At 48.0% G+C, this 25613-nt stretch overlaps 1 protein-coding gene across 3 annotated transcripts in view; it reads left to right on the top strand.

Moving 5' to 3' along the window:
• VPS26C (VPS26 endosomal protein sorting factor C) overlaps nt 1-14045 on the top strand; it is a 90155-nt gene extending 76110 nt beyond the window's left edge. For all 3 annotated transcript variants that reach the window (XM_063956564.1, XM_063956563.1, XM_063956565.1), the window contains exons 6-8: nt 10627-10777; nt 11212-11364; nt 11560-14045. In XM_063956564.1, coding sequence (XP_063812634.1) covers nt 10627-10777; nt 11212-11364; nt 11560-11642 — 387 coding nt within the window. In that variant the 3' untranslated portion in view covers nt 11643-14045. The remainder of the gene's footprint in view (nt 1-10626; nt 10778-11211; nt 11365-11559) is intronic.
• Nucleotides 14046-25613: the final 11568 nt, after the last annotated feature.

Below are 25613 nucleotides of genomic sequence, written 5' to 3'. Positions count from 1 at the left end.
CAGTACACAGTACGCACTGATAAGGGGTGTTCTTTATATATAACAGTGCTGTGTGTGGGTTGGCTCTGAACTCTGTGTCTCTCTTGCCATTCTCAGGGGAGAAACTCTGTCTAACCTACCGTGTGTGTGTGTGTGTGTGTGTGTGTGTGTGGCGTGTTTGGGGTCTCCAATTAGCTATGTCCAGGGATTCTGTGACATATGCAGCTGAGGATATGTCCTCTCAGGATGATCTCATTCCATGTAATCAGGATTGCACTGTTGTAGCGCAGATACCAGTAAGGGAGCCTGAGTGGTTATCTATCAAAACTATGATTTCTCAGATTTCTGCTAGGGTTGCTCAGAATGAATCTGCAACTCAGGTTTTACAGAATTCTATGGTAGTTTGGCCTGGTTCTGTTACCCAAGTACACCCCTCTGTGGGTTCCCACAAACATGCTCTTGCCCAGATCATGCAAGACGACACGGATACCAACTCTGACACGGCAGACGGTGATGGGGACGTGCTCAGGGGTCCGCATCTCTTGCAAAAGGGGTGCAGTTGATGATAGAGGCTATTAGAGATGTGTTGAATATTGCTGATGCAACACCTGAACAGGTTGTGGAGGCTTACTTCACTGACCATAAGAAAGCCTCGCTAACCTTCCCTGTGTCCAAAGAATTAAATGCTATTTTTGAAAAAGCATGGGAAAATCCAGAGAAAAAATTCCAGATCCCTAGGAGGGTTCTGGTTGCTTTCCCCTTCCCTGAGGAGGATAGAAAGAAATGGGAAAATCCACCCATAGTGGACGCGTCTGTATCCAGACTCTCAAAAAAGGTGGTTTTACCTGTCCCAGGATCTACCGCCTTGATGGAGGCGGCTGATCGCAAAATTGATACTACGCTCAAATCCATATACACTGCTTCAGGGTCGATACTACGTCCCACTTTTGCCTGTGCATGGATTTCCAAAGCTATAGTAAAGTGGTCGGGCATGATACTTGAGGATTTGGATACGGTAGATAAGAGTGACATTGAATTGTTTCTCCGTAACATTCAGCATTCTGCAGGTTTTATGGTGGAATTCATGAAAGACCTGGGTTCAATGGCCGCAGGAATTTCTTCCGTGTCTATCTCAGCTCGTCGAGGACTGTGGCTGCGCCAGTGGTCTGCCGACGCGGAATCCAGGAGAGGTGTGGAGACCATACACAGGTCAGGCTCTCTTTGGGGAAGCATTGGATGCGTGGATCTCCAAGGCTACAACAGGTAAGTCCCCTTTTCTTCCCTCAGCAGCTCTTGCTACGAAGAAACCTTTTTTTTTCACCTGCATCTCAGTCCTTTCGGGTTACTAAACTGAGATACCAACACCTTCTTTAGAGGGGCCGACCAAAATCCAAGAAACCTGCTGCGGCAGGTTTCCAGGAACAGAAGCCTGTTTCAGGTGCGCCAAAGTCCTCCGCATGACGGTGGACAGCGCAGCCTGGAGGCAGGGCCAGTGTGGGTCGAGACTCAGACATTTCAGTCACGTCTGGGTGTCGCCCGGCCTGGATCCCTGGGTACTAGATATTGTGTCCCAGGGGTACCGGCTGGAATTTCAAGATCTCCCTCCTCATCTGTTCTTCAAATCGGGCTTGCCAGCTTTGCCGGCAGACAGGGCTACCCTACAGGGAGCCATCCAGAAGTTGGTGGAGGCACAGGTCATTGTACCAGTCCCTCCTCAAATGCAAAACATGGGTTACTATTTGAACCTTTTCGTGGTACCGAAACCGGATGGTTCGGTCAGGCCCATTCTGAACTTAAAATCACTAAACCCCTTTCTGAGGGAGTTCAAGTTCAACATGGAGTCTCTAAGGGCGGTGATATCAGGTCTGGAAGAGGAGGAATTCCTGGTATCTCTGGATATCAAGGATGCGTACCTCCACATTCCGATTTGGCTGCAGCATCAAGCTCATCTCCGATTCGCACTGTTGGACTGTCATTTTTAGTTCCAGGCCCTGCCATTCAGCCTCTCCACAGCACCAAGGCTATTCACCAAGGTGATGGCGGAAATGATGGTTCTCCTCCGCAGGCAGGGGTTGAACATAATTCCATATCTGGACGATCTGCTAATAAAGGCATCGTCCAAGCAGAAGCTGTTACGGTCTATAGCTCTCATGACCCAGCTTCTCAGGGAACATGGTTGGATCCTGAATATCCTGAAATCACATTTTGAGCCAACCAGGAGGTTGTCCTTTCTGGGAATGATCCTTGACACGGAAGTGTAGAGGGTGTTTCTTCCGGAGGAAAAAGCGTTGGTGATACAAACAATGGTCCGGGATGTCCTGAAGCCAGCCCGGGTGTCGGTTCATCAGTGCATTCGCCTTCTGGGAAAGATGGTGGCCTCTTACGAGGCTCTGCAGTACGGAAGGTTTCATGCTCTGTCCTTCCAACTGCATCTCCTGGACAAGTGGTCAAGATCCCATCTACACATGCACCAGAGAATACGTTTGTCGCCAAGGGCCAGGATTTCACTCCTGGTGGCTGCAATTACCTCACCTTCTGGAGGGCCGCAGGTTCGAGATTCAGGACTGGATCCTTCTAACAACGGATGCAAGTCTCCGGGGCTGTGGCGCAGTCACTCAAGGGAAAACCTTCCAAGGAAGGTGGTCAAGTCTGGAAGCCGGCCTGCCAATAAACATTCTGGAACTTAGAGCCGTCTACAACGGTCTTCTGCAAGCGGCCCCTCTTCTGAGAAATCGGGCCATTCAAGTGCAGTCGGACAATGTAACGACAGTGGCTTACATAAACCGACAGGGCGGAACGAAGAGCAGAGCTGCAATGTCCGAGGTAACAAGAATCATCCTCTGGGCAGAAAAACACATGTTGGCACAGTCAGCAATCTTCATTCTGGGAGTAGACAACTGGGAAGCGGATTTCCTCAGCAGACACGATCTCCATCCAGGGGAGTGGGGTCTCCATCCGGAGGTGTTCAAGGAGGTAACAGATCTTTGGGGTGTACCCCAAATCGATATGATGGCCTCTTATCTCAACAAGAAGCTTTGGCGGTATTGTTCCAGGTCGAGGGATCCGCAAGCAGTGGCGGTGGATGCCCTAGTGACTCCGTGGGTGTTCCAGTCGGTGTACGTGTCCACTCCCACTTATTCCAAGAGTTCTAAAACTCCTAAGGAGGACAAGAGTTCAGGCAATCTTCATCGCTCCGGACTGGCCGAGAAGGGCTTGGTACGCGGATCTACTGCTAGAAGAGCCGAGGCCTCTGCCTCTTTGGGAGGACCTGCTGCAGCAGGGGCCGTTTGCCTATCAAAACTTAACGCGGCTACGTTTGACGGCATGGAGGTTAAACGCCAGATACTAGCTCGGAAGGGCATTCCGAACAAGGTTATTCCTACCCTGATACAGGCTAGGAAAGGAGTAACGTCTAAACATTACCATCGTATTTGGAAAAAACATGTATCTTGGTGTGATTCCAAGAAGTTCCCTGCGGTGGAGTTTCAACTGGGACGTTTTCTCCTCTTCCTGCAAGCAGGTGTGGATATGGGTCTGAGGTTGGGATCCATAAAAGTCCAGATTTCGGCCCTATCCATTTTCTTCCAGAAAAAGTTGGCTGCCCTCCCTGAGGATCAGACTTTTTTCAAAAGGAGTTCTGCACATCCAACCTCCCTTTGTACCGCCTACGGCGCCTTGGGATCTTAACGTGGTGTTGCAGTTCCTCCAGTCGGACAGGTTTGAACCTCCTCAGGAGGTTGAGGTGAAGTTTCTCACGTGGAATGCTGTCAGTTTGTTGGCCTTAGCTTCTGCTAGACGTGTGTCAGAGTTGGGGGGCTTTGTCATGTAAAAGCCCATACATGATCTTCCATGAAGACCGAGCTGAGCTTCGGACACGTCAGCAGTCGAAGGTTGTGTCGGCATTTCATATCAACCAACCTATTGTGGTGCCAGTTGCGACTGACTCCTCAATTTCATCAAAGTCCTTAGATGTTGTAAGGGCTCTAAAAATCTATGTGAGGAGGACTGCTTGTCACAGAAAATCAGACTCTCTGTCCTGTATGAACCCAAGAAAATTGGGTGTCCTGCTTCTAAGCAGATGATCTCTCGCTGGATCAGGTTCACTATCCAGCATACGTATTCTACGACAGGCTTGCCGTGTCCTACGTCTGTCAAGGCCCACTCTACTCGTAAGGTGGGTTCTGCCTCGGGTGTCTCGGCTTCACATCTCTGCCGAGCAGCTACTTGGTCGGGGTCGAACACGTTCGCAAAGTTCTACAAGTTTGATACTTTGGCCTCTGACGACCTCAACTTTGGTCAATTGGTTCTGCAGGAGCCTCTGCGCTTTCCCTCCCGTTCTGGGAGCTTTGGTACATCTCCATGGTACTAATGTGGACCCCAGCATCCCATAGGACGTAAGAGAAAATAGGATTTTAATTACCTACCGGTAAATGCTTTTCTCGCAGTACGTAGAGGATGCTGGGCACTCGCCCAGCGCTTCGTTATCCTGCAGTGGTTATTTAGTTCAGTACTGCATAGTTCTTGGTAAGTACGGTTTTGTTACTTGGTAAGTAATCCTGTTCAGCCATTGCTTATGTTTCAAGCTAGTTAGCTTGGGTTGCCTTGTGTGTGAGCTGGTGTGACTCTCACCACTATCTGTGTAATCCTTCTCTCGAAGATGTCTATCTCCTCGGGTACTGTTTCTAGACTGAGTCTGGTAGGAGGGGCATAGAGGGAGGAGCCAGCCCACACTCTCAAACTCTTAAAGTGCCAATGGCTCCTAGTGGACCCGTCTATACCCCATGGTAGTAATGTGGACCCCAGCATCCTCTACGGACTACGAGAAAAGCATTTACGGGTAGGTAGCTTAAAATCCTATTTTCTCTAACGTCCTAAGTGGATGCTGGGGACTCCGTCAGGACCATGGGGTTTAGCGGCTCCGCAGGAGACAGGGCACAATAATAAAAGCTTTAGGATCAGGTGGTGTGCACTGGCTCCTCCCCCTATGACCCTCCTCCAAGCCTCAGTTAGATTTTTGTGCCCGGCCGAGAAGGGTGCAATCTATGTGGCTCTCCTGAGCTGCTTAGAATAAAAGTTTAAGTTAGGTTTTTTATTTTCAGTGAGTCCTGCTGGCAACAGGCTCACTGCTACGAGGGACTTAGGGGAGAGAAGTAAACTCACCTGCGTGCAGGATGGATTTGCTTCTTAGGCTACTGGACACCATTAGCTCCAGAGGGAGTCGGAACACAGGTCTCACCCTGGGGTTCGTCCCGGAGCCGTGCCGCCGACCCCCCTTGCAGATGCCGAAGTTGAAGAGGTCCAGAGGTCCAGAAACAGGCGGCAGAAGACTTTCAGTCTTCATAAGGTAGCGCACAGCACTGCAGCTGTGCGCCATTGTTGTCAGCACACTTCATACCAGCGGTCACTGAGGGTGCAGGGCGCTGGGGGGGGCGCCCTGGGCAGCAATGTATTATACCTTTTTTATGGCTAAAATACATCACATATAGCCCTTGAGGCTATATGGATGTATTTAACCCCTGCCAGATCTCACAAACTCCGGGAGAAGAGCCCGCCGTTTTAGGGGGCGGGGCCTATTCTCCTCAGCACACGGCGCCATTTTCCTGCTCAGCTCTGCTGTGAGGAAGGCTCCCAGGCTCTCCCCTGCACTGCACTACAGAAACAGGGTTAAAACAGAGAGGGGGGGGCACTTATTTGGCGATATGATTACATATGTGAAAATGCTATAAGGGAAAACACTTGTATAAGGGGTTGTCCCTGTATAATTATAGCGTTTTTGGTGTGTGCTGGCAAACTCTCCCTCTGTCTCCCCAAAGGGCTAGTGGGGTCCTGTCCTCTATCAGAGCATTCCCTGTGTGTGTGCTGTGTGTCGGTACGTGTGTGTCGACATGTAGGAGGACGATGTTGGTGAGGAGGCGGAGCAAATTGCCTGTATTGGTGATGTCACTCTCTAGGGAGTCGACACCGGAATGGATGGCTTATTTAGGAATTACGTGATAATGTCAACACGATGCAAGGTCGGTTGACGACATGAGACGGCCGGCAAACAAATTAGTACCTGTCCAGGCGTCTCAGACACCGTCAGGGGCTTGTAAAAACGCCCATTTACCTCAGTTGGTCGACACAGACACAGACACGGACACTGACTTCAGTGTCGACGGTGAAGAAACAAACGTATTTTCCTTTAGGGCCACACGTTACATGTTAAGGGCAATGAAGGAGGTGTTACATATTTCTGATACTACAAGTACCACAAATAAGGGTATTATGTAGGGTGGGAATAATCTACTTGTAGTTTTTCCTGAATCAGATAAATTAAAGTGTGTGATGATACGTGGGTTTCCTCCGATAGAAAATTATTGGAGGTATACCCTTTCCCGCCAGAAGTGAGGGCGAGTTGGGAAACACACCTTAGGGTGGATAAGGCGCTCACACGCTTATAAAAACAAGTGGCGTTACCGTCTCCAGATACGGCCGCCCTCAAAGAGCCAGCTGATAGGAAGCTGAAAAATATCCTAAAAAGTATATACACACATACTGGTGTTATACTACGACCAGCAATCGCCTCAGCCTGGATGTGCAGCGCTGGGGGGGCTTGGTCGGATTTCCTGACTGAAAATATTGATACCCTTGACAGGAACAATATTTTATTGACTATAGAGCATTTTAAGGATGCATTTCTATATATGCGAGATGCGCAGAGGGATATTTGCATTCTGGCATCAAGAGTAGATGTGATGTCCATATCTGCCAGACGATGTTTATAGACACGACAGTGGTCAGGTGATGCAGATTCCAGACGGCACATGGAAGTATTGCCGTATAAAGGGGCGGTCCATCGGACCTGGTGGCCATGGCAACAGCTTGAAAATCCACTTTTGTTACCCCAAGTCACATCTCAGCAGAAAAGGACAGTCTTTTCAGTCTCAGTCCTTTCGTACCCATAAAGGCAGGCGGGCAAAAGGCCAGTCATATCTGCCCAGGGTTAGAGGAAAGGGAAGAAGACTGCAGCAGGCAGCCCATTCCCAGGAACAGAAGTCCTCCACAGATTCTGCCAAGTCCGCAGCATGACGCTGGGGCCATACAAGCGGACTCAGGTGCGGTGGGGGGTCATCTCAAGAGTTTCAGCACGCAGTGGGCTCACTCGCAAGTGGACTCCTGGATCCTACACGTAGTATCCCAGGTGTACATTGGAAATTCGAGACGTCTTCCCCTCACAAGTTCCTGAAGTCTGCTTTACCAACGTCTCCCTCCGACAGGGAGGCAGTATTGGGAAAAAATTCACAGGCTGTATTCCCAGCAGGTGATAATCAAAGTACCCCTCCTACAACAAGGGAAGGGGTATTATTCCACACTATATTGTGGTACTGAAGCCAAACGGCTCGGTGAGATCTAAAAGATTTGAACAATTACATACAAGGGTTCAAATCAAGATGGAGTCACTCAGAGCAGTGATAGCGAACCAGGACGATATGGTGTCACTGGATATCAGGGACGCTTACCTACATGTCCAAATTTTGCCCTTCTCACCAAGGGTATCTCAGGTTCGTGGTACAGAACTGTCACTATCAGTTCAGAAGCTGCCGTTTGGATTGTCCACGGCACCCCGGGTCTTTACCATGGTAATGGCCGAAATGATGATTCTTCCTAAAAGAAATATGGACGCTTTCCTGATAAGGGCAAGGTCCAGAGAACAGTTGGCGGTCGGAGTAGCACTATCTCAAGTAGTTCTACGACAGCACGAGTGGATTCTAAATATTCCAAAATCGCAGCTTTTTCCGACGACACGTCTAATGTTCCTAGGAATGATTCTGGACACAGTCCAGAAAAGGATGTTTTCTCCCGGAGAAGAAGGCCAGGGAGTTATCCGAGCTAGTCAGGAACCTCCTAAAACCAGGAAAAGTATCAGTGCATCATTGCACAAGGGTCCTGTGAAAAATGGTGGTTTCTTACAAAGCGATCCCATTCGGTAGATTTCACGCAAGAACCTTTCAGTGGAATCTGCTGGGAAAATGGTCCGGATCGCATCTTCAGATGCATCAGCGGATAACCCTGTCTCCAAGGACAAGGGTGTTTTCTTCTGCGGTGGCTGCAGAGTGCTCATCTATGAAAGGGCCGCAGATTCGACATTCAGGACTGGGTCCTGGTGACCACGGATGCCAGCCTGAGTGGCTGGGGAGCAGTCACACAAGGAAAAAATTTCCAGGGAGTGTGAACAAGTCTGGAGACTTCTCTCCACATAAATATACTGGAGCTAAGGGCAATTTACAAGGCTCTAAGCTTAGCAAGACCTCTGCTTCAAGGTCAGCCGGTATTGATCCAGTGGGACAACATCACGGCAGTCGCCCACGTAAACAGACAGGGCGGCACATGAAGCAGGAGGGAAATGGCAGAAACTGCAAGGATTCTTCGCTGGGCGAAAAATCATGTGATAACACTCTCAGCAGTGTTAATTCCGGGAGTGGAAAACTGGGAAGCAGACTTCCTCAGCAGGCATAACCTCCACCCGGGAGAGTGGGGACTTCAGCGGGAAGTCTTCCACATGATTGTAAACCGTTGGGAAAAACCAAAGGTGGACATGATGGCGTCCCGCCTGAACAAAAAACTAGACAAATATTGCGCCAGGTCAAGGGACCCTCAGGCAATAGTGGTGGACGCTCTGGTAACACTGTGGGTGTACCAGTCAGGGTATGTGTTCCCTCCTATGCATCTCATACCAAAAGTACTGAGAATCATACGAAGGAGATGAGTAAGAACGATACTCGTGGTTCCGGATGGGTCAAGAAGGACTTGGTACCCGGAACTTCAAGAGATGCTCACGGAAGAACCGTGGCCTCTACCTTTAAGAAAGGACCTGCTCCAGCAGGGGCCTTGTCTGTTCCAAGACTTACCGCGGCTGCGTTTGACGGCATGGCAGTTGAACGCCGGATCCTGAAAGGGCATTCCAGATGAAGTCATCCCTACCCTGGTCGAAGCCAGGAAGGATGTAACCGCAAAACATTTTCACCGCATTTGGCGAAAATATGTTGCGTGGTGTGAGGCCAAGAAGGTCCCTACAGAGGAATTCCAACTGGGTCGTTTCCTACATTTCCTGAAAACAGGACTGTCTATGGGCCTAAAATTAGGGTCCATTAAGGTTCAAATTTCGGCCCTGTCGAATTTCTTCCAGAAAGAACTGGCTTCAGTGCCTGAAGTTCAGACGTTTGTAAAAGGGGTACTGCATATACAGCCTCCTTTTGTGCCCCCAGTGGCACCTTGGGATCTCAATGTTGTTTTGAGTTTCCTAAAGTCACATTGGTTTGATCCACTCACCACTGTGGAATTAAAATATTTCACATGGAAGGTGAAGATTCTATTAGCCCTGGCTTCAGCCAGGCGTGTGTCAGAATGGGCGGCTTTATCATATAAAAGCCCTTACTTAATTTTTCATTCTGACAGGGCAGAATTGAGGACTCATCCTCAATTTCTCCTTAAGGTGTTTTCTGTTTTTCACATGAACCAACCTATTGTGGTACCTGCGGCTACTAGGGACTTGGAGGACTCCAAGTTACTTGACGTTGTCAGGGCCCTGAAAATATGTTTCCAGGACGACTGGAGTCAGAAAATCTGACTCGCTGTTTAGCCTGTATGCACCCAACAAGATGGGTGTTCCTGCTTCTAAGCAGACGATTGCTCGCTGGATTTGTAGTACAATTCAGCTTGCACATTCTGTGGCAGGCTTGCCACAGCCAAAATCAGTAAAAGCCCATTCCACAAGGAAGTGGGCTCATCTTGGGCGGCTGCCCGAGGGGTCTCGGCTTTACAACTTTGCCGAGCTGCTACTTGGTCAGGGGCACACCCTGACTGAGGAGGACCTGGAGTTCTCTCATTCGGTGCTGCAGAGTCATCCGCACTCTCCCGCCCGTTTGGGAGCTTTGGTATAATCCCCATGGTCCTGACGGAGTCCCCAGCATCCACTTAGGACGTTAGAGAAAATAAGAATTTACTTACCGATAATTCTATTTCTCGTAGTCCGTAGTGGATGCTGGGCGCCCATCCCAAGTGCGGATTGTCTGCAATACTTGTACATAGTTATTGTTACAAAAATCGGGTTATTCTTGTTGTGAGCCATCTTTTCAGAGGCTCCTTCGTTGTTATCATACTGTTAACTGGGTTCAGATCACAGGTTGTACAGTGATTGGTGTGGCTGGTATGAGTCTTACCCGGGATTCAATATCCTTCCTTATTATGCACGCTCGTCCGGGCACAGTATCCTAACTGAGGCTTGGAGGAGGGTCATAGGGGGAGGAGCCAGTGCACACCACCTGATCCTAAAGCTTTTATTATTGTGCCCTGTCTCCTGCGGAGCCGCTAAACCCCATGGTCCTGACGGAGTCCCCAGCATCCACTACGGACTACGAGAAATAGAATTATCGGTAAGTAAATTCTTATTTTCTGTTAAAGACAGGAAGGGCCCCTCATCAGTATTTTTATTTATGTTCCAGCCTGCATTCATCGGCACACTCCTCAGTTAAATCACATACCCCTCCCTGCCTGTTTGTTTAACCTCCTCACACATCTAATTCAGGGTTTATTTTCATTCCTTTTGGCCTGATCTACTTTCTGCATCCCGATGGGGCCACATCATGGGTGGCTCCCTTTGTTTTTCAGAGGGCTTCCCTGCCAAGATTTCTCATCAGAGGTCACCTGGACTCCACCAACTGTCTCATCACTCAGCCTCTGACAGGGCAGCTGGTCGTCGAGACCTCAGAAGTTGCCATCAAAAGTATTGAGCTGCAATTGGTGCGCGTGGAGACATGTGGTAAGTTTGCAGCCGTTCAGTAATCCTGCATGTTTTTAGGGGCATTCCCTGCTGTGTGGGGTGTACGTGGTAATTTTCATATAACAGGAATTTCATGTTGCCCAAGCTCAGAGCTGGCGGCTCGCATCTATAATTAGCGGAGGTGTCTCCCGCGGGAGCAGGCGTATACCTCTATCTGCATTGGATGGACCTTTCTGGAGCTGCGACGCAAAACCAAGCCACTTTATGGTGTACATCCAGTGGGTTTAGTAAATTAGGGTCACTGTGTTTTTGGTGCATCGAGTTCATTAATAGGTGACATTTCGCTCCAGTAAAAGACGATTGTTAGCCAGGCATGCTGAGATTTGTAGTTCCACTCCAGCTGGGGATTCACAGCTTGTATGTCTAACTTAATCATATATATATATATAATGCTGTTATGTTTATGCCCTAAGGTTGTGCGGAGGGCTATGCCAGAGATGCCACTGAAATCCAAAATATCCAGATAGCAGAGGGAGATGTGTGCCGAGGTCTCCCTATTCCCATCTACATGATATTTCCCAGATTGTTTACTTGTCCAACCCTGGAAACTACCAACTTCAAAATAGGTAATGTAAACTCTGCTGTCTTCTCCCAATGTTCCTCCTTCCTCTTGTCCTGGGTGTGATTGGTGAGGGTAGGGTGATGGGTCTGGGTGTTGTGTGACCAGGTCCTTATCCTAAGCCTGCAGTTTGTGAGGAAGTGTCTTGCTGTGATTTTCTCTGGTGTGAAGATGTTACATTGACGTTTTCTTTTCCTGGCAGAGTTTGAGATGAATGTTGTGGTTATTCTTCAAGATGACCATCTCATTACAGAAAACTTTCCACTCCAGCTATGTCGTCTGTGACACCAGAACCATATTGGTGTTGTCCATCAGCTGTAAGTGGATATTTAGAGAGAGGTCTCAGTCAGTGAGGCTTCCTGCAGCCACTACCTGCTCCCAAATATACCTCCTGAAACATGGACTCTTACACCATGGTTGGTAAAGAAAACTAAAAGCACTTATAGCAGATTCTACATCATCTTCAGACCAAGAAATATACAGTAAAAGTACACATTCCGCTTTATATTTCCGCCGACTTACATACATCTTATTACCAACCATCTGCAACGGATTTCTCTCCTCTGGTTTTGTTCTTTGTGCATCGGTGATCGCCTGAAGCTGAATCTCTGTTGCCTATTAAACCAACCTGGAGCCCCGGACGTGATTTGGGTGGGAGTGCCAGGGTGAGATGGGGATACAAATAAACCAGTGTCTATAAGGGTGACTGTTGCAATGACAAAAATAAAGTTGGGCAGTAGCATTGGTTTCCTTTTTAGTTTAAATACTTCCCCTGCACCATTATATGGGAAAGAAGCAGTAAGGAGGGTGCAAGCACCCTATTGGGTCTTTTACTGTGTTTGGGATCTGTACACAGTGGATGTAGGTTACCTCAAAAGGTACCTCTGCCTGATGCTGGATCATAACTTCCTTCTAAGAGAGCTCGGCTAGAAATTTTAAACTTGGGTGATCTCAGCCAGAATCCCTGTTTCTTCTCCGTGACACTGGGCTTCCGTACATTGCCTGAGGGAAGTCTCCAGCCTGACCATAACAGGTGATCAATGTAGCCAGACATTGCGCAGTCACCTGCAGGAAAAGTACTACGCAATGACGTGTGTGGGGTACATGAATATACAAGAAATGAAGTCTACACATAAAGCTTGCAGAATTTTAGGGAACATTTTATATAAGATATCCGCAGCCGGTAACTGTAATATAACACCGCAGACTACAGTTCCTGTGCTGGGACACCGAGGAGAAAGTGCAGGAGCTGTACATCACAAGGATACCAGACCTTGCCAGGGTTAGGCGACTCCTTCCCACGTATTTACCCCTTTTCCACTAGCTCAAAAAACACGGGTAAATGCACGGGGGCGCGCATTTACCCGTGTTTTTTGCAAGTGGAAAAGGTTAAACCCGGATCGAGTGACCCGTGAATCCTACCCGGCTATCTACCTGGGTAGGACACGGGAATGATCCGGGTAGGGTTGTAGTGTAAAAGGGAGCCGTGTCGATGCAACACGGCTCCCGTTTACACTGTATGGAAGGGCGGCGCTGGGAGATCATGTGATCTCCCTGCGCCGCCCCTGCCGCGTCACTAGAAGCGCCACCAACCCGGCATATGCCGGGTTGTGACTGCTGATGGGAAAGGGGCCGAGCACGGGTCGCAGCAGGGGGCAGCTCCCGTGTCAGGCTCCCGGCTGCGACCCGTGCTCGTAGGTGGAAAAGGGGTATAAGCAGAGAGCAGGTTGCAGAAGAGCGGTGTGCAGGAGGTTATATTATGCAGTAAGAGGAAGGACTGGACCATTCCGTAATGGAAAATAACACTAGAAGCTGTGTCTGACATCTATACTTGCAGAAGAAACACATGAGCACAGAACTTTAATAGAACTTAAGCTGCAATTTATTGTTTTTTTTTCTTTAATCCTGTTATTTGGCACTTAGGATACGATTCTATTATAAATACATTTCATTGTTGAATCTGCGCTGTGTTGGCGCATATTTGTGTTTGGGGATAAACAAGATAATATAAAAGGTCACTAACCTTAAAATAGGAATTGTAAATGTTACAAGACGTTCCTTAAAATATTTACATACTCATTCCATCACTTGGACACATTAAAGATGTTTCACAGTAAACTTGTTTGTTACCTTGTGGTATTGGGAGTCATTCCGAGTTGATCGTTCGCTGCCGTTTTTCGTAGCGCAGCAGTCAGATCTATACTGCACATGTGTATGTAATGCACATGCGCGTCGTACGGGTACACAGCGGAACGTTACTGGGCGATGGATTTAAAGAACAATCCATTCGCACAGGCGATCACAAAGAGATTGACAGGAAGAGGGCATTTATGGGTGGCAACTGACCGTTTTCTGGGAGTGTTTGGAAAAACGCAGGCGTGTCCAAGCATTTGCAGGGCGGGTGTCTGACGTCAATGCCGGGACCAAAAAGACTGAAGTGATCGCAGCGGCTGAGTAAGTCCAGAGCTACTCAGAAACTGCCCAAAATGTTTTTGCACAGCTTGGCTGCACAGGTGTTCGCAAACTTGCAAAGCGAAAATACACTCCCCCCGTGGGCGGCGACTATGCGTTTGCACGACTGCTAAAAGTAGCTAGCGAGCGATCAACTTGGAATGAGGGCCAATGTCTTCTACCAACTAGTGTGTTTTATATGCATTCCTAAACCGCAATAAAAGTACTTATACTATGGTCCTGCTTAAGAGTTCTATTACAGTTTTCATTCTTGTATAGGTGATAAATTGTCAATATACTAGCGTGTGTTTTGTGTGTTTACACTAAATGTGGCGAACCAGTATTCCTAAGAATGAGAGATATAATTACCCCTTGCTTGATTATCCCTCTGCTCAATGGGCAGCTTCTGTCCTTCCCATCCCCCTTTAAGACACCATCTCTGCCATTATCCTCAGTGGTAGATCACCAATAATGTTTTCTAATTGTGTTTATTTTCCTTCTTGCATGCATAGGCTACCCGAGATGTAGGTTCTGTGGTATAAAATAATATGAAAAAGTAGTGGTTTTTGGAAAAAAATTTTTTCATGTGCTTCATACTCAACAGTATGTTCATCCAGAGTGATGACCACGATGTTGTCTACATTAGATGGTTTTACCATTGGTGGCAGGATTGGTCTTTGCAGAGCTGCCAGACACGAGGATCTCCTGAATCTGATGCCATAACAGAGCTGTGATTCTTGCCTTGTTCCACTTGCATATGGAGCACAGCAGTGGTCCTGGTGGTGGAAACTGGGCCATGGAATATACCTTCACTTGTAGGAGCATAGAAAATGGTGGTACTACCCATGTAGTAAAAAACATTCCATTGTCCAATAGGGATACTTGTAATAATTTCCCCTCACTCGCATTATTAATACAGGGTGAGTCAAAAGTTGCAGTACACGCTTCAGTTTCAAAAACTGTGCAGGAAATGGGAAAACTGAATACTCCAGTACAGGGTGGCCAATCCCGGGATTGGAATCTGCGGGATCCCGGCCTAAAATTGGCCAGGATTGGAGGGGGGTGGACACATTGAAAAGCAACCAATCCCAGGATTGATCATTTTTCAATCCCGATTTACGGTATTGAAAAAATGGCCCAGGATTGGCTAACCTACTCCAGTAAGGTATGGGTGAGGTGGGCTATCTTTTAGGGAATGTACCGAACATGGGCGCCATCTTGAATCTAAGTCAGTTTTCTCTGAAGTCCTAGTGGATGCTGGGACTCCGTAAGGACCATGGGGAATAGCGGCTCCGCAGGAGACAGGGCACAAGAATAAAAGCTTTAGGATCAGGTGGTGTGCACTGGCTCCTCCCCCTATGACCCTCCTCCAAGCCTCAGTTAGATTTTTGTGCCCGAACGAGAAGGGTACAGGCTAGGTGGCTCTCCTGAGCTGCTTAGAATAAAAGTTTATTTTAGGTTTTTTATTTTCAGTGAGTCCTGCTGGCAACAGGCTCACTGCATCGTGGGACTAAGGGGAGAAGAAGCGAACTCACCTGCGTGCAGAGTGGATTGGGCTTCTTAGGCTACTGGACATTAGCTCCAGAGGGACGATCACAGGTTCAGCCTGGATGGGTCCCGGAGCCGCGCCGCTGGCCCCCTTACAGAGCCAGAAGAGCGAAGAGGTCCGGTGAAATCGGCGGCAGAAGACGGTCCTGTCTTCAGACTAAGGTAGCGCACAGCACCGCAGCTGTGCGCCATTGCTCTCAGCACACTTCACACTCCGGTCACTGAGGGCGCTGGGGGGGGAGCGCCCTGAGACGCAATATAAACAGATAATACCTTAGGTTGGCAAAAGAATACATCACATATAGCTCCTGGGCTATATGGATGTATTTTAACCCCTGCCATTTTTACAGAAAAGAGCGGGAGATAAGGACGTCGTGAAGGGGCGGAGCCTATCTCCTCAGCACACAAGCGCCATTTTCCCTCACAGCTCCGCTGGAAGGACGGCTCCCTGACTCTTCCCTGCAGACCTGCTACAGAATCGGGGTAAAAAAGAGAAGGGGGGGCACTATTGGCAGCTAATAATAATAAACAGCAGCTATAAGGGAATAACACTTATATAAGGTTATCCCTGTATATATATATATATATATAGCGCTTGGTGTGTGCTGGCAGACTCTCCCTCTGTCTCTCCAAAGGGCTAGTGGGGTCCTGTCCTCTATCAGAGCATTCCCGGTGTGTGTGCTGTGTGTCGGTACGTGTGTGTCGACATGTATGAGGAGGAAAATGATGTGGAGGCGGAGCAATTGCCTGGGTTAGTGATGTCACCCCCTAGGGAGTCGACACCTGACTGGATGATCGTATTTAAAGAATTAAGTGATAATGTCAGCACTTTGTAAAAAACTGTTGACGACATGAGACAGCCGGCAAATCAATTAGTGCCTGTCCAGGCGTCTCAGACACCGTCAGGAGCCCTAAAACGCCCGTTACCTCAGTGGGTCGACACAGACCCAGACACAGATACTGAGTCTAGTGTCGACGGTGAGGAGACAAACGTAATGTCCAGTAGGGCCACACGTTACATGATCACGGCAATGAAGGAGGCATTGAACATTTCTGACACTACAAGTACCACAAAGAAGGGTATTATGTGGGGTGTGAAAAAACTACCAATAGTTTTTCCTGAGTCAGATGAATTAAATGAGGTGTGTGATAAAGCGTGGGTTTCCCCCGACAAAAAACTGCTAATTTCTAATAAATTATTGGCACTATATCCTTTCCCGTCAGAGGTTAGGACGCGTTGGGAAACACCCCCTAGGGTAGATAAGGCGCTCACACGTTTATCTAAACAAGTAGCGTTACCGTCTCCTGATACGGCCACCCTCAAAGAACCAGCTGATAGAAGGCTGGAAAATATCCTAAAAAGTATATACACACATACTGGTGTTATACTGCGACCAGCAATCGCTTCAGCCTGGATGTGCAGTGCTGGAGTCGCGTGGTCGGATTCCCTGACTGAAAATATTGATACCCTGGATAGGGGCAATATATTGTTAACTATAGAGCATTTGAAGGATGCATTACAATATATGCGTGATGCACAGAGGGATATTTGCACCCTGGCATCAAGAGTAAGTGCTATGTCCATTTCTGCCAGAAGAGCGTTATGGACGCGACAGTGGTCAGGGGATGCGGATTCCAAAAGACATATGGAAGTATTGCCGTATAAAGGGGAGGAGTTATTTGGGGCTGGTCTATCGGACCTGGTGGCCACGGCAACGGCTGGAAAGTCCACCTTTTTACCCCAGGTCACTTCACATCAGCAGAAAAAGACACCGTCTTTTCAAACTCAGTCCTTTCGTTCCCATAAGTACAAGCGAGCAAAAGGCCACTCTTTTCTGCCCCGGGGCAGAGGAAGAGGAAAAAGACTGCACCATGCAGCCGCTTCCCAGGAGCAGAAGCCCTCCCCTGCTTCTGCCAAGTCTTCAGCATGACGCTGGGGCTTTACAAGCAGACTCAGACATGGTGGGGGCCCGTCTCAAGAATTTCAACGCGCAGTGGGCTCACTCGCAAGTGGACCCCTGGATTCTACAGGTAGTATCGCAGGGGTACAAACTGGAATTCGAGGCGTTTCCCCCTCGCCGGTTCCTGAAGTCTGCTCTACCAAAGTCTCCCTCGAACAGGGAGGCAGTTTTGGAAGCCATTCACAAGCTGTATTCCCAGCAGGTGATAATCAAGGTACCCCTCCTACAACAGGGAAAGGGGTATTATTCCACGCTGTTTGTGGTACCGAAGCCGGACGGCTCGGTGAGACCAATTTTAAATCTGAAATCCTTGAACACTTACATACACAGGTTCAAATTCAAGATGGAGTCACTCAGAGCGGTGATAGCGAACCTGGAAGAAGGGGACTATATGGTGTCTCTGGACATCAAAGATGCTTATCTCCACGTCCCAATCTACCCTTCTCACCAAGGGTACCTCAGGTTTGTAGTACAAAACTGTCATTATCAGTTTCAGACGCTGCCGTTTGGGTTGTCCACGGCACCTCGGGTCTTTACCAAGGTAATGGCCGAAATGATGATTCTTCTTCGAAGAAAAGGCATCTTAATTATCCCTTACTTGGACGATCTCCTGATAAGGGCAAGGTCCAGGGAACAGTTAGAAGTCGGAGTAGCACTATCTCAGGTAGTGTTACGTCAGCACGGGTGGATCCTAAATATTCCAAAATCGCAGCGGATTCCAACGACACGTCTACTGTTCCTAGGAATGATTCTGGACACAGTCCAGAAGAAGGTGTTTCTCCCGGAGGAGAAGGCCAGGGAGTTATCCGAGCTAGTCAGGAACCTCCTAAAACCAGGCCAGGTGTCAGTGCATCAGTGCACGAGGGTCCTGGGAAAAATGGTGGCTTCTTACGAAGCGATTCCATTCGGAAGATTCCATGCAAGAACGTTTCAGTGGGATCTACTGGACAAATGGTCCGGATCGCATCTTCAAATGCATCAGCGGATAACCCTGTCGCCAAGGACAAGGGTGTCTCTTCTGTGGTGGCTGCAGAGTGCTCATCTACTAGAGGGCCGCAGATTTGGCATTCAGGATTGGATCCTGGTGACCACGGATGCAAGCCTGAGAGGCTGGGGAGCAGTCACACAGGGAAGAAATTTCCAGGGCTTGTGGTCAAGCATGGAAACATCTCTTCATATAAACATTCTGGAACTAAGGGCCATTTACAATGCCCTAAGTCAAGCGAAACCCCTGCTTCAGGGTCAGGCGGTATTGATCCAATCGGACAACATCACGTCAGTCGCCCACGTAAACAGACAGGGCGGCACGAGAAGCAGGAGGGCAATGGCAGAAGCTGCAAGGATTCTTCGCTGGGCGGAAAATCATGTGATAGCACTGTCAGCAGTGTTCATTCCGGGAGTGGACAACTGGGAAGCAGACTTCCTCAGCAGACACGACCTCCACCCGGGAGAGTGGGGACTTCACCCAGAAGTCTTCCACCTGATAGTAAACCGTTGGGAAAAACCAAAGGTCGACATGATGGCGTCCCGTCTAAACAAAAAACTAGACAGATATTGCGCCAGGTCAAGGGACCCTCAGGCAATAGCGGTGGACGCTCTGGTAACGCCGTGGGTGTACCAGTCAGTGTATGTGTTCCCTCCTCTGCCTCTCATACCAAAAGTACTGAGAATCATAAGAAGGAGAGGAGTAAGAACTATACTCGTGGTTCCGGATTGGCCAAGAAGGACTTGGTACCCGGAACTTCAAGAGATGCTCACGGACGAACCATGGCCTCTACCTCTAAGAAAGGACCTGCTCCAGCAGGGGCCTTGTCTGTTCCAAGACTTACCGCGGCTGCGTTTGACGGCATGGCGGTTGAACGCCGGATCCTGAAGGAAATAGGCATTCCAGATGAAGTCATCCCTACCCTGGTCAAGGCCAGGAAGGACGTAACCGCAAAACATTATCACCGCATTTGGCGAAAATATGTTGCGTGGTGTGAGGCCAAGAAGGCCCCTACAGAGGAATTTCAACTGGGTCGTTTCCTCCATTTCCTGCAAACAGGACTATCTATGGGCCTAAAATTAGGGTCCATTAAGGTTCAAATTTCGGCCCTGTCGATTTTCTTCCAGAAAGAACTGGCTTCAGTGCCTGAAGTTCAGACATTTGTAAAAGGGGTACTGCATATACAGCCTCCTTTTGTGCCTCCAGTGGCACCTTGGGATCTCAATGTTGTGTTGAGTTTCCTAAAGTCACATTGGTTTGAACCACTCACCACTGTGGACTTAAAATATCTCACATGGAAGGTGACGATGCTGTTAGCCCTGGCTTCAGCCAGGCGTGTGTCAGAATTGGCGGCTTTATCATATAAAAGCCCTTGCTTAATTTTTCATTCTGACAGGGCAGAATTGAGGACTCGTCCTCAATTTCTACCTAAGGTGGTTTCTGCATTTCACATGAACCAACCTATTGTGGTACCTGCGGCTACTAGGGACTTGGAGGACTCTAAGTTGCTTGACGTTGTCAGGGCCCTGAAAATATATGTTTCCAGGACGGCTGGAGTCAGAAAATCTGACTCACTGTTTATCCTGTATGCACCCAACAAACTGGGTGCTCCTGCTTCTAAGCAGACGATTGCTCGTTGGATTTGTTGTACAATTCAGCTTGCACATTCTGTGGCAGGCCTGCCACAGCCAAAATCGGTAAAAGCCCATTCCACAAGGAAAGTGGGCTCATCTTGGGCGGCTGCCCGAGGGGTCTCGGCTTTACAACTTTGCCGAGCAGCTACTTGGTCAGGGGCAAACACGTTTGCTAAATTCTACAAATTTGATACCCTGGCTGAGGAGGACCTGGAGTTCTCTCATTCGGTGCTGCAGAGTCATCCGCACTCTCCCGCCCGTTTGGGAGCTTTGGTATAATCCCCATGGTCCTTACGGAGTCCCAGCATCCACTAGGACGTCAGAGAAAATAAGATTTTACTTACCGATAAATCTATTTCTCGTAGTCCGTAGTGGATGCTGGGCGCCCATCCCAAGTGCGGATTGTCTGCAATACTTGTATATAGTTATTGTTACAAAAATTCGGGTTATTATTGTTGTGAGCCATCTTTTCAGAGGCTCCCTTTCGTTTTATCATACTGTTAACTGGGTTCAGATCACGAGTTGTACGGTGTGATTGGTGTGGCTGGTATGAGTCTTACCCGGGATTCAATATCCTTCCTTATTATGTACGCTCGTCCGGGCACAGTATCCTAACTGAGGCTTGGAGAAGGGTCATAGGGGGAGGAGCCAGTGCACACCACCTGATCCTAAAGCTTTTATTCTTGTGCCCTGTCTCCTGCGGAGCCGCTATTCCCCATGGTCCTTACGGAGTCCCAGCATCCACTACAGACTACGAGAAATAGATTTATCGGTAAGTAAAATCTTATTTTTTTCAAATGGAGAGGAGGTTGTGTAACATGTCAAACAACTTCAGAATTTGCTGAAAAGTAAAACAGTCATTTAATATGTTCAACGTGTTGTCCCTCGAAATGCTGCAAGAAGTAGTGTTGCCCTCAGTTCTGAATGAAGATGGCAGCTTCCCATGTTACTTTCAACAGGATGGGGCTCCACCACACTACAGAGCAGTTGTTCATCAGTGGTTAGATGGTCAATTTCCTGGTCATTTGATTGGCTGACGTGGTTCTGTGGAATGACCACCCAGATCACCTGACCTCACACCACTTGACTTTTATCTGGGGTCATTTAAAGCAACTCATGTATGCGGAGAATATGAGAAACAGATATCATCTCCAACAACGCATTGAAGAAGCGTGTGCCAGCATTTCTTCGAATATCCTTCTGCATGGCTGTTGGATCCAGCGCCTTTGAATTTGTGTTGAACTGTCCTTTATGGAGAACAGTTCAGCCTGTAATTCCAACAGAAATTTTTTTGTAACTTTTGAACCATAACTGCTATATCAAATCTGTTTGAAGCAATAAACTATTCAGCAAATTCTGATGTTGTTTGACCTGTTACACATCCCCCTTTCCATTTGAAAAAAACTGACTTAGATTCAAGATGGCCGATTTCAAGATGGCGTTCATGTTCGGTACATACCCTAAAAGATAGCCCATCTCACCCATACCTTACTGGAGTATTCAGGTTTCCCAATTGCCTTCACAGTTTTTGAAACAAAAGGGTGTACTGCGACTTTTGAGTCAACCTGTATATATTAATGTAAGCAAACAAAACAACCCCCCCCCCCCCCCCCCCCCCCACAGTATTTTAGGGGAATAACAGGAAATATAAAGATGGCAGTGGTAGAGGGCAGGATTGTGCAGTGTCTTGACTGTGGTTCACCTGGCAAATCTGGCTTTTAGGCTGGTTTTACCTTTAAAAAAAAAAAGGTAGCAAACAAATCTGTGATCTTTACCAAAGCACTAGTCAACATAGCCAAGATTGTCTGAGGGATATTTACAGTTCTTTGTTGAGTTTAATCCAAATTTGATTTGGGATGCTTTGGGGGCACATGGTACTAGAAATACAACAAGATATAATACAATGGCTACTGACAGTGTATGACTTACTGAGGCACTGGATGTAGTAACGTCACCATCAGCTGATCAAACCCCCCCCTCTCTTACTTTGGGTATTGCAGTGGGTTGTCACTACCACCATTTTAGGGAATATCTAATTTCTGGCATTTGCCGCGTGTCCTGACCACCTGATTTTCAGTACAGTAAGGCTGCCCAAGCTCATACAGCATGTTTTGGGCACAAGTAAGTATAAATTCACCAAAAACTACCTGTCTGCACATACAATAATTTCTCCAGCATCCATAAGGGATATTGGGGACAGATTAGTACGATGGGGTATAGACTGGTCCAAAGGACCCAGTGCACTTTCAATTTCTTCAACTGGGTCTGCTGGCTCCTCCCCTCTATGCCCCTTCCCACAGGCAGTTTAGAAAAAAGTGCCCTCAGGAGAGCATGCATATCTCTGCAGCTCCAGAGGTTTTTTTTTTTCAATTTCTTTTACACTTTTGTTTATTTCGGTATGCTGTTTGGGCAACAGCATACCTGCGCCGTGGGAGTTAGGGGGAGATGGTCACCGGCTTCTTGAGGTGCAGAGCCGCTTCCCCGCTGAGGATCTGTATGTTTAGCGGGGCACTGCGTCTTAGCTGCCGCAGCATGCCGCCCATCCCTAACAAAAAGCCTGAAGGTGATTGTCGGTGGTGAGTACAAACCGAGGGCCCCGCTAGGGCGGTCCCGGTTTTACATTTCAAAAACTTCTTTGAAAACATTTCTAGTGAAGTGTCGTTCGTCACAAAGCAGCTGCCCTTGGTGTTCGTTTGGTGTAATGCACACTTTGACTTGATTTTTTATTGTTCGAGATCTTGCTAAAGCAATGTAAAGTTGCCCATGTGAGAACACCGATGTTGGCAGATGAATTCCAACGTGATCGAAACTTTGTCCCTGGGATTTGTTGATTGTTATTGCGTACGCTGGAATAACTGGAAACTGTCTACGCCGTAAGATAAATGGCAATGTGCTATCAGTTGGCGCAAAATCAATTCGGGGAATAAACACAATGTCGCCTTGGTTTCACTCTGATATAATTCTGCTGTTTATGAAGTGACGTGCCAGGTCTTCTACAATTAATCGTGTCCCGTTACACAAGCCCTTTTTTGGGTTAAGGTTGCGGAGAAGCATGATGATGACGCCTTTTTTTTTAAGAGGACATGTGGAAGCATTCCTGACGGTGTTTGGTCGTGAAGAAATTCAAGGGGGAAGTTTAAAGTGTCGTTGGGATCTTCGCTTACAACAGAGTCTGCGCTGTAGTAAATTGTTGCATTTCCAGCCATTAATGCTATAATTTTGCGGTTCATATCGAGTGTGTGTGCATTTGTGGACGCGACAATGAGTCTGCGTTGTTGAGAGTTGGCATGTGCAGCTCAACGCACTTTGGATTTTTGAAAAGTTTCTTGTTGGAGTCTATGTTGGTGAGTTAGTACTTGTTTAGTGCGACGTGCTTTAGCTTCAGAAGATGTTTCGTTACGACGTCTACGTTGCTGACACTGTGCATGGGCAGCACTTCGTAGTGTTGCGTTCTCCAGTGTTTGACGTTGGACTCAGCCTTGCTGAGATTTAGCATTTGGGGAGCGACGCACTTTAGCTTGCTCCACTGTTTCTTGTTCGCGTCTACGTTGCAGAGATTCAGCATTTGCAGCTCGCATTCTATCTAGCGACCCTTGGCTTTGCTTAGCTAACCATCTTGCCTGCCATTTCCTTGTTTTTTCGTCGTTTTCTAACTGCGGGATCTTCGACCAAATCCATTGTGATCTGTTTATTTTGAAAAGGCAATTTTATTTGTGATATATTGCTTTTTTGTGACGAATTTGTAGGGAATGTACACAAATGGAGGTAAATTATGCAGATGAACTTTGGGGGTCAGAGTTGATTGATCGCTAGCTGGTTCTTGCAGTCCTGCGTTTGGATAGTTGGCGACTACAGGGGATTGTATTTGTGCTTTGCAAGTGTACGATGGCATATACAGCAAAGCTGTCCAAAAAGATCTGGTGCAGTTTCTGCAGTAGGCGAGGACTTAGTCATCCGCTGCGATCACTTCAGTCTGTCCAGGACCAGAATGGACGTCAGACTTTTGCCCTGCAAATGCTTGTGAATGCCTGAGTTTTACTAAACACTCTGAGAAAAGGGTCTGTTGCCACCCACAAAGTTTTTTTTTGTTTCAATTACCTTGCGATTAGCTGTGCAAACCCATGGCAGGGCAGCGATCTGCTTTGTACACGTGCGATGCAGCTGTGCATTGAGGTGCCTATGCATGCGCAGTTCTGACCTGATGTTAGCGCATCCCAAAAGGCTAGCGAGCGTTCAGGTCTTAATGACCTCCTTAGTGGGAAGGTGTACAATAAGGGGGTAAGGCGAAAATAGAAATATGCAGTGTGGTATGTAGTGTGTTAAAGAGAGGATAAGTAGATGGCGGCTGGTCTACAGAAGTTTGGAAGATGGAAGGCGGTAGACAGTGCAGGGCGGTCGACAGAGGATAGAGATACACAGGTTTGTAGTATGGAAATAGGGAAACACAGGGTGGTAGGGATGCTAAAGAAATACCCAGGGAGATAGGGAGGGGATAGAGAGATGGTGTGCGTTAAACCGGAAAAAGAAAAATGCCTGTGGTAGGAAGTGAATGTAGAGATAGGAAGGGCCAAAAGAGGGAATGCAGAGAAATGCAAGGTGGTAGGCAAAGATTGTGGATTTGCAGTTTGGTAGGGAGAAGCTATGGACACTGCGGATGGTAGGGATAGTCGACGCAAAGGCAGGACGGTAAGGAGTAGAGAGCGGTAGGCCATAAGAGATGTTATACATAAACTGTGTATGTTAGTAAGAAGAGAGATAAATGCATTTGGGTAGGTAGGAAACTTAGGGGGTAATTCAGAGCTGATCATAGCAGCAACTTTGTTAGTAGATGGACTAAACCATGTGCACTGCAGGGGGGGGCAGATGTAACATGTGCAGAGTGAGTTAGATTTGGGTGGGTTATATTGTTTGTATGCAGAGTAGATACTGCCTGCTTTATTTTTACACTGCAATTTAGATTTCACGTTGAATACACCCCACCAAAATGTAACTCTCTCGGCTCGTTATATCTGCCCCACCTGCAGTGCACAAGGTTTTGCCCGTCTGCTAACAAAGTAGCTGCTTCCCCCTTATATAATATGGATTTATAACTGGAAAATAAGTCACAAAGTCACAGATCGGTGCAAATATATAAGAGATAGTGTTTGCTGCGTATCTAGTTTTGTGAGTGTGTAAATATTGCTGATTGAAAGTGTGTTTGATGGTGAAGGGGGCGTAGTAACGTTTGTGAGAGTGAACAGTGCCTGCAGGGCATGATGTATAGAATGTAGCGGGTGCAGGGGTGCCCGCGTATGGGGGAGGGGGGCAGATGTGGGGGACTGTGTGGATGGGAGAGGGGGTCGGGAGTTGGTGTGGGTGGGGCGGTGGATGGGGGAGGGGATGTGTAGGTATTGGGTTTGGGGTAGCGTTGAAGGGGGTGGGGGATGGGCAGGTGCAGGGCTGTTGCACATGTGGGAGGGGTTCCCGAGGTGTAGCGGGTGAGGAAGGGGCAGGTGTGTTGGGGGTCCAGTAGTGTTGGGTGCGGGGCTGTGGTTACGTGGGTGGTGGAGGGGCAGGGGTGGGGCTGCGGTGGATGGGGGAGGGGGTAATGAGAGGCTGTGGGTGGTGTAGGGGTGGAGGTAGGTATAGTATATATGTAATACAGAGGCAACATACATTAGTACATATACAGTATAAG

This window comes from Pseudophryne corroboree, chromosome 2 (assembly GCF_028390025.1).
Source record: "Pseudophryne corroboree isolate aPseCor3 chromosome 2, aPseCor3.hap2, whole genome shotgun sequence".
Classification (NCBI taxonomy): domain Eukaryota; kingdom Metazoa; phylum Chordata; class Amphibia; order Anura; family Myobatrachidae; genus Pseudophryne; species Pseudophryne corroboree.
This window is presented reverse-complemented; position numbering and strand designations above follow the sequence as displayed.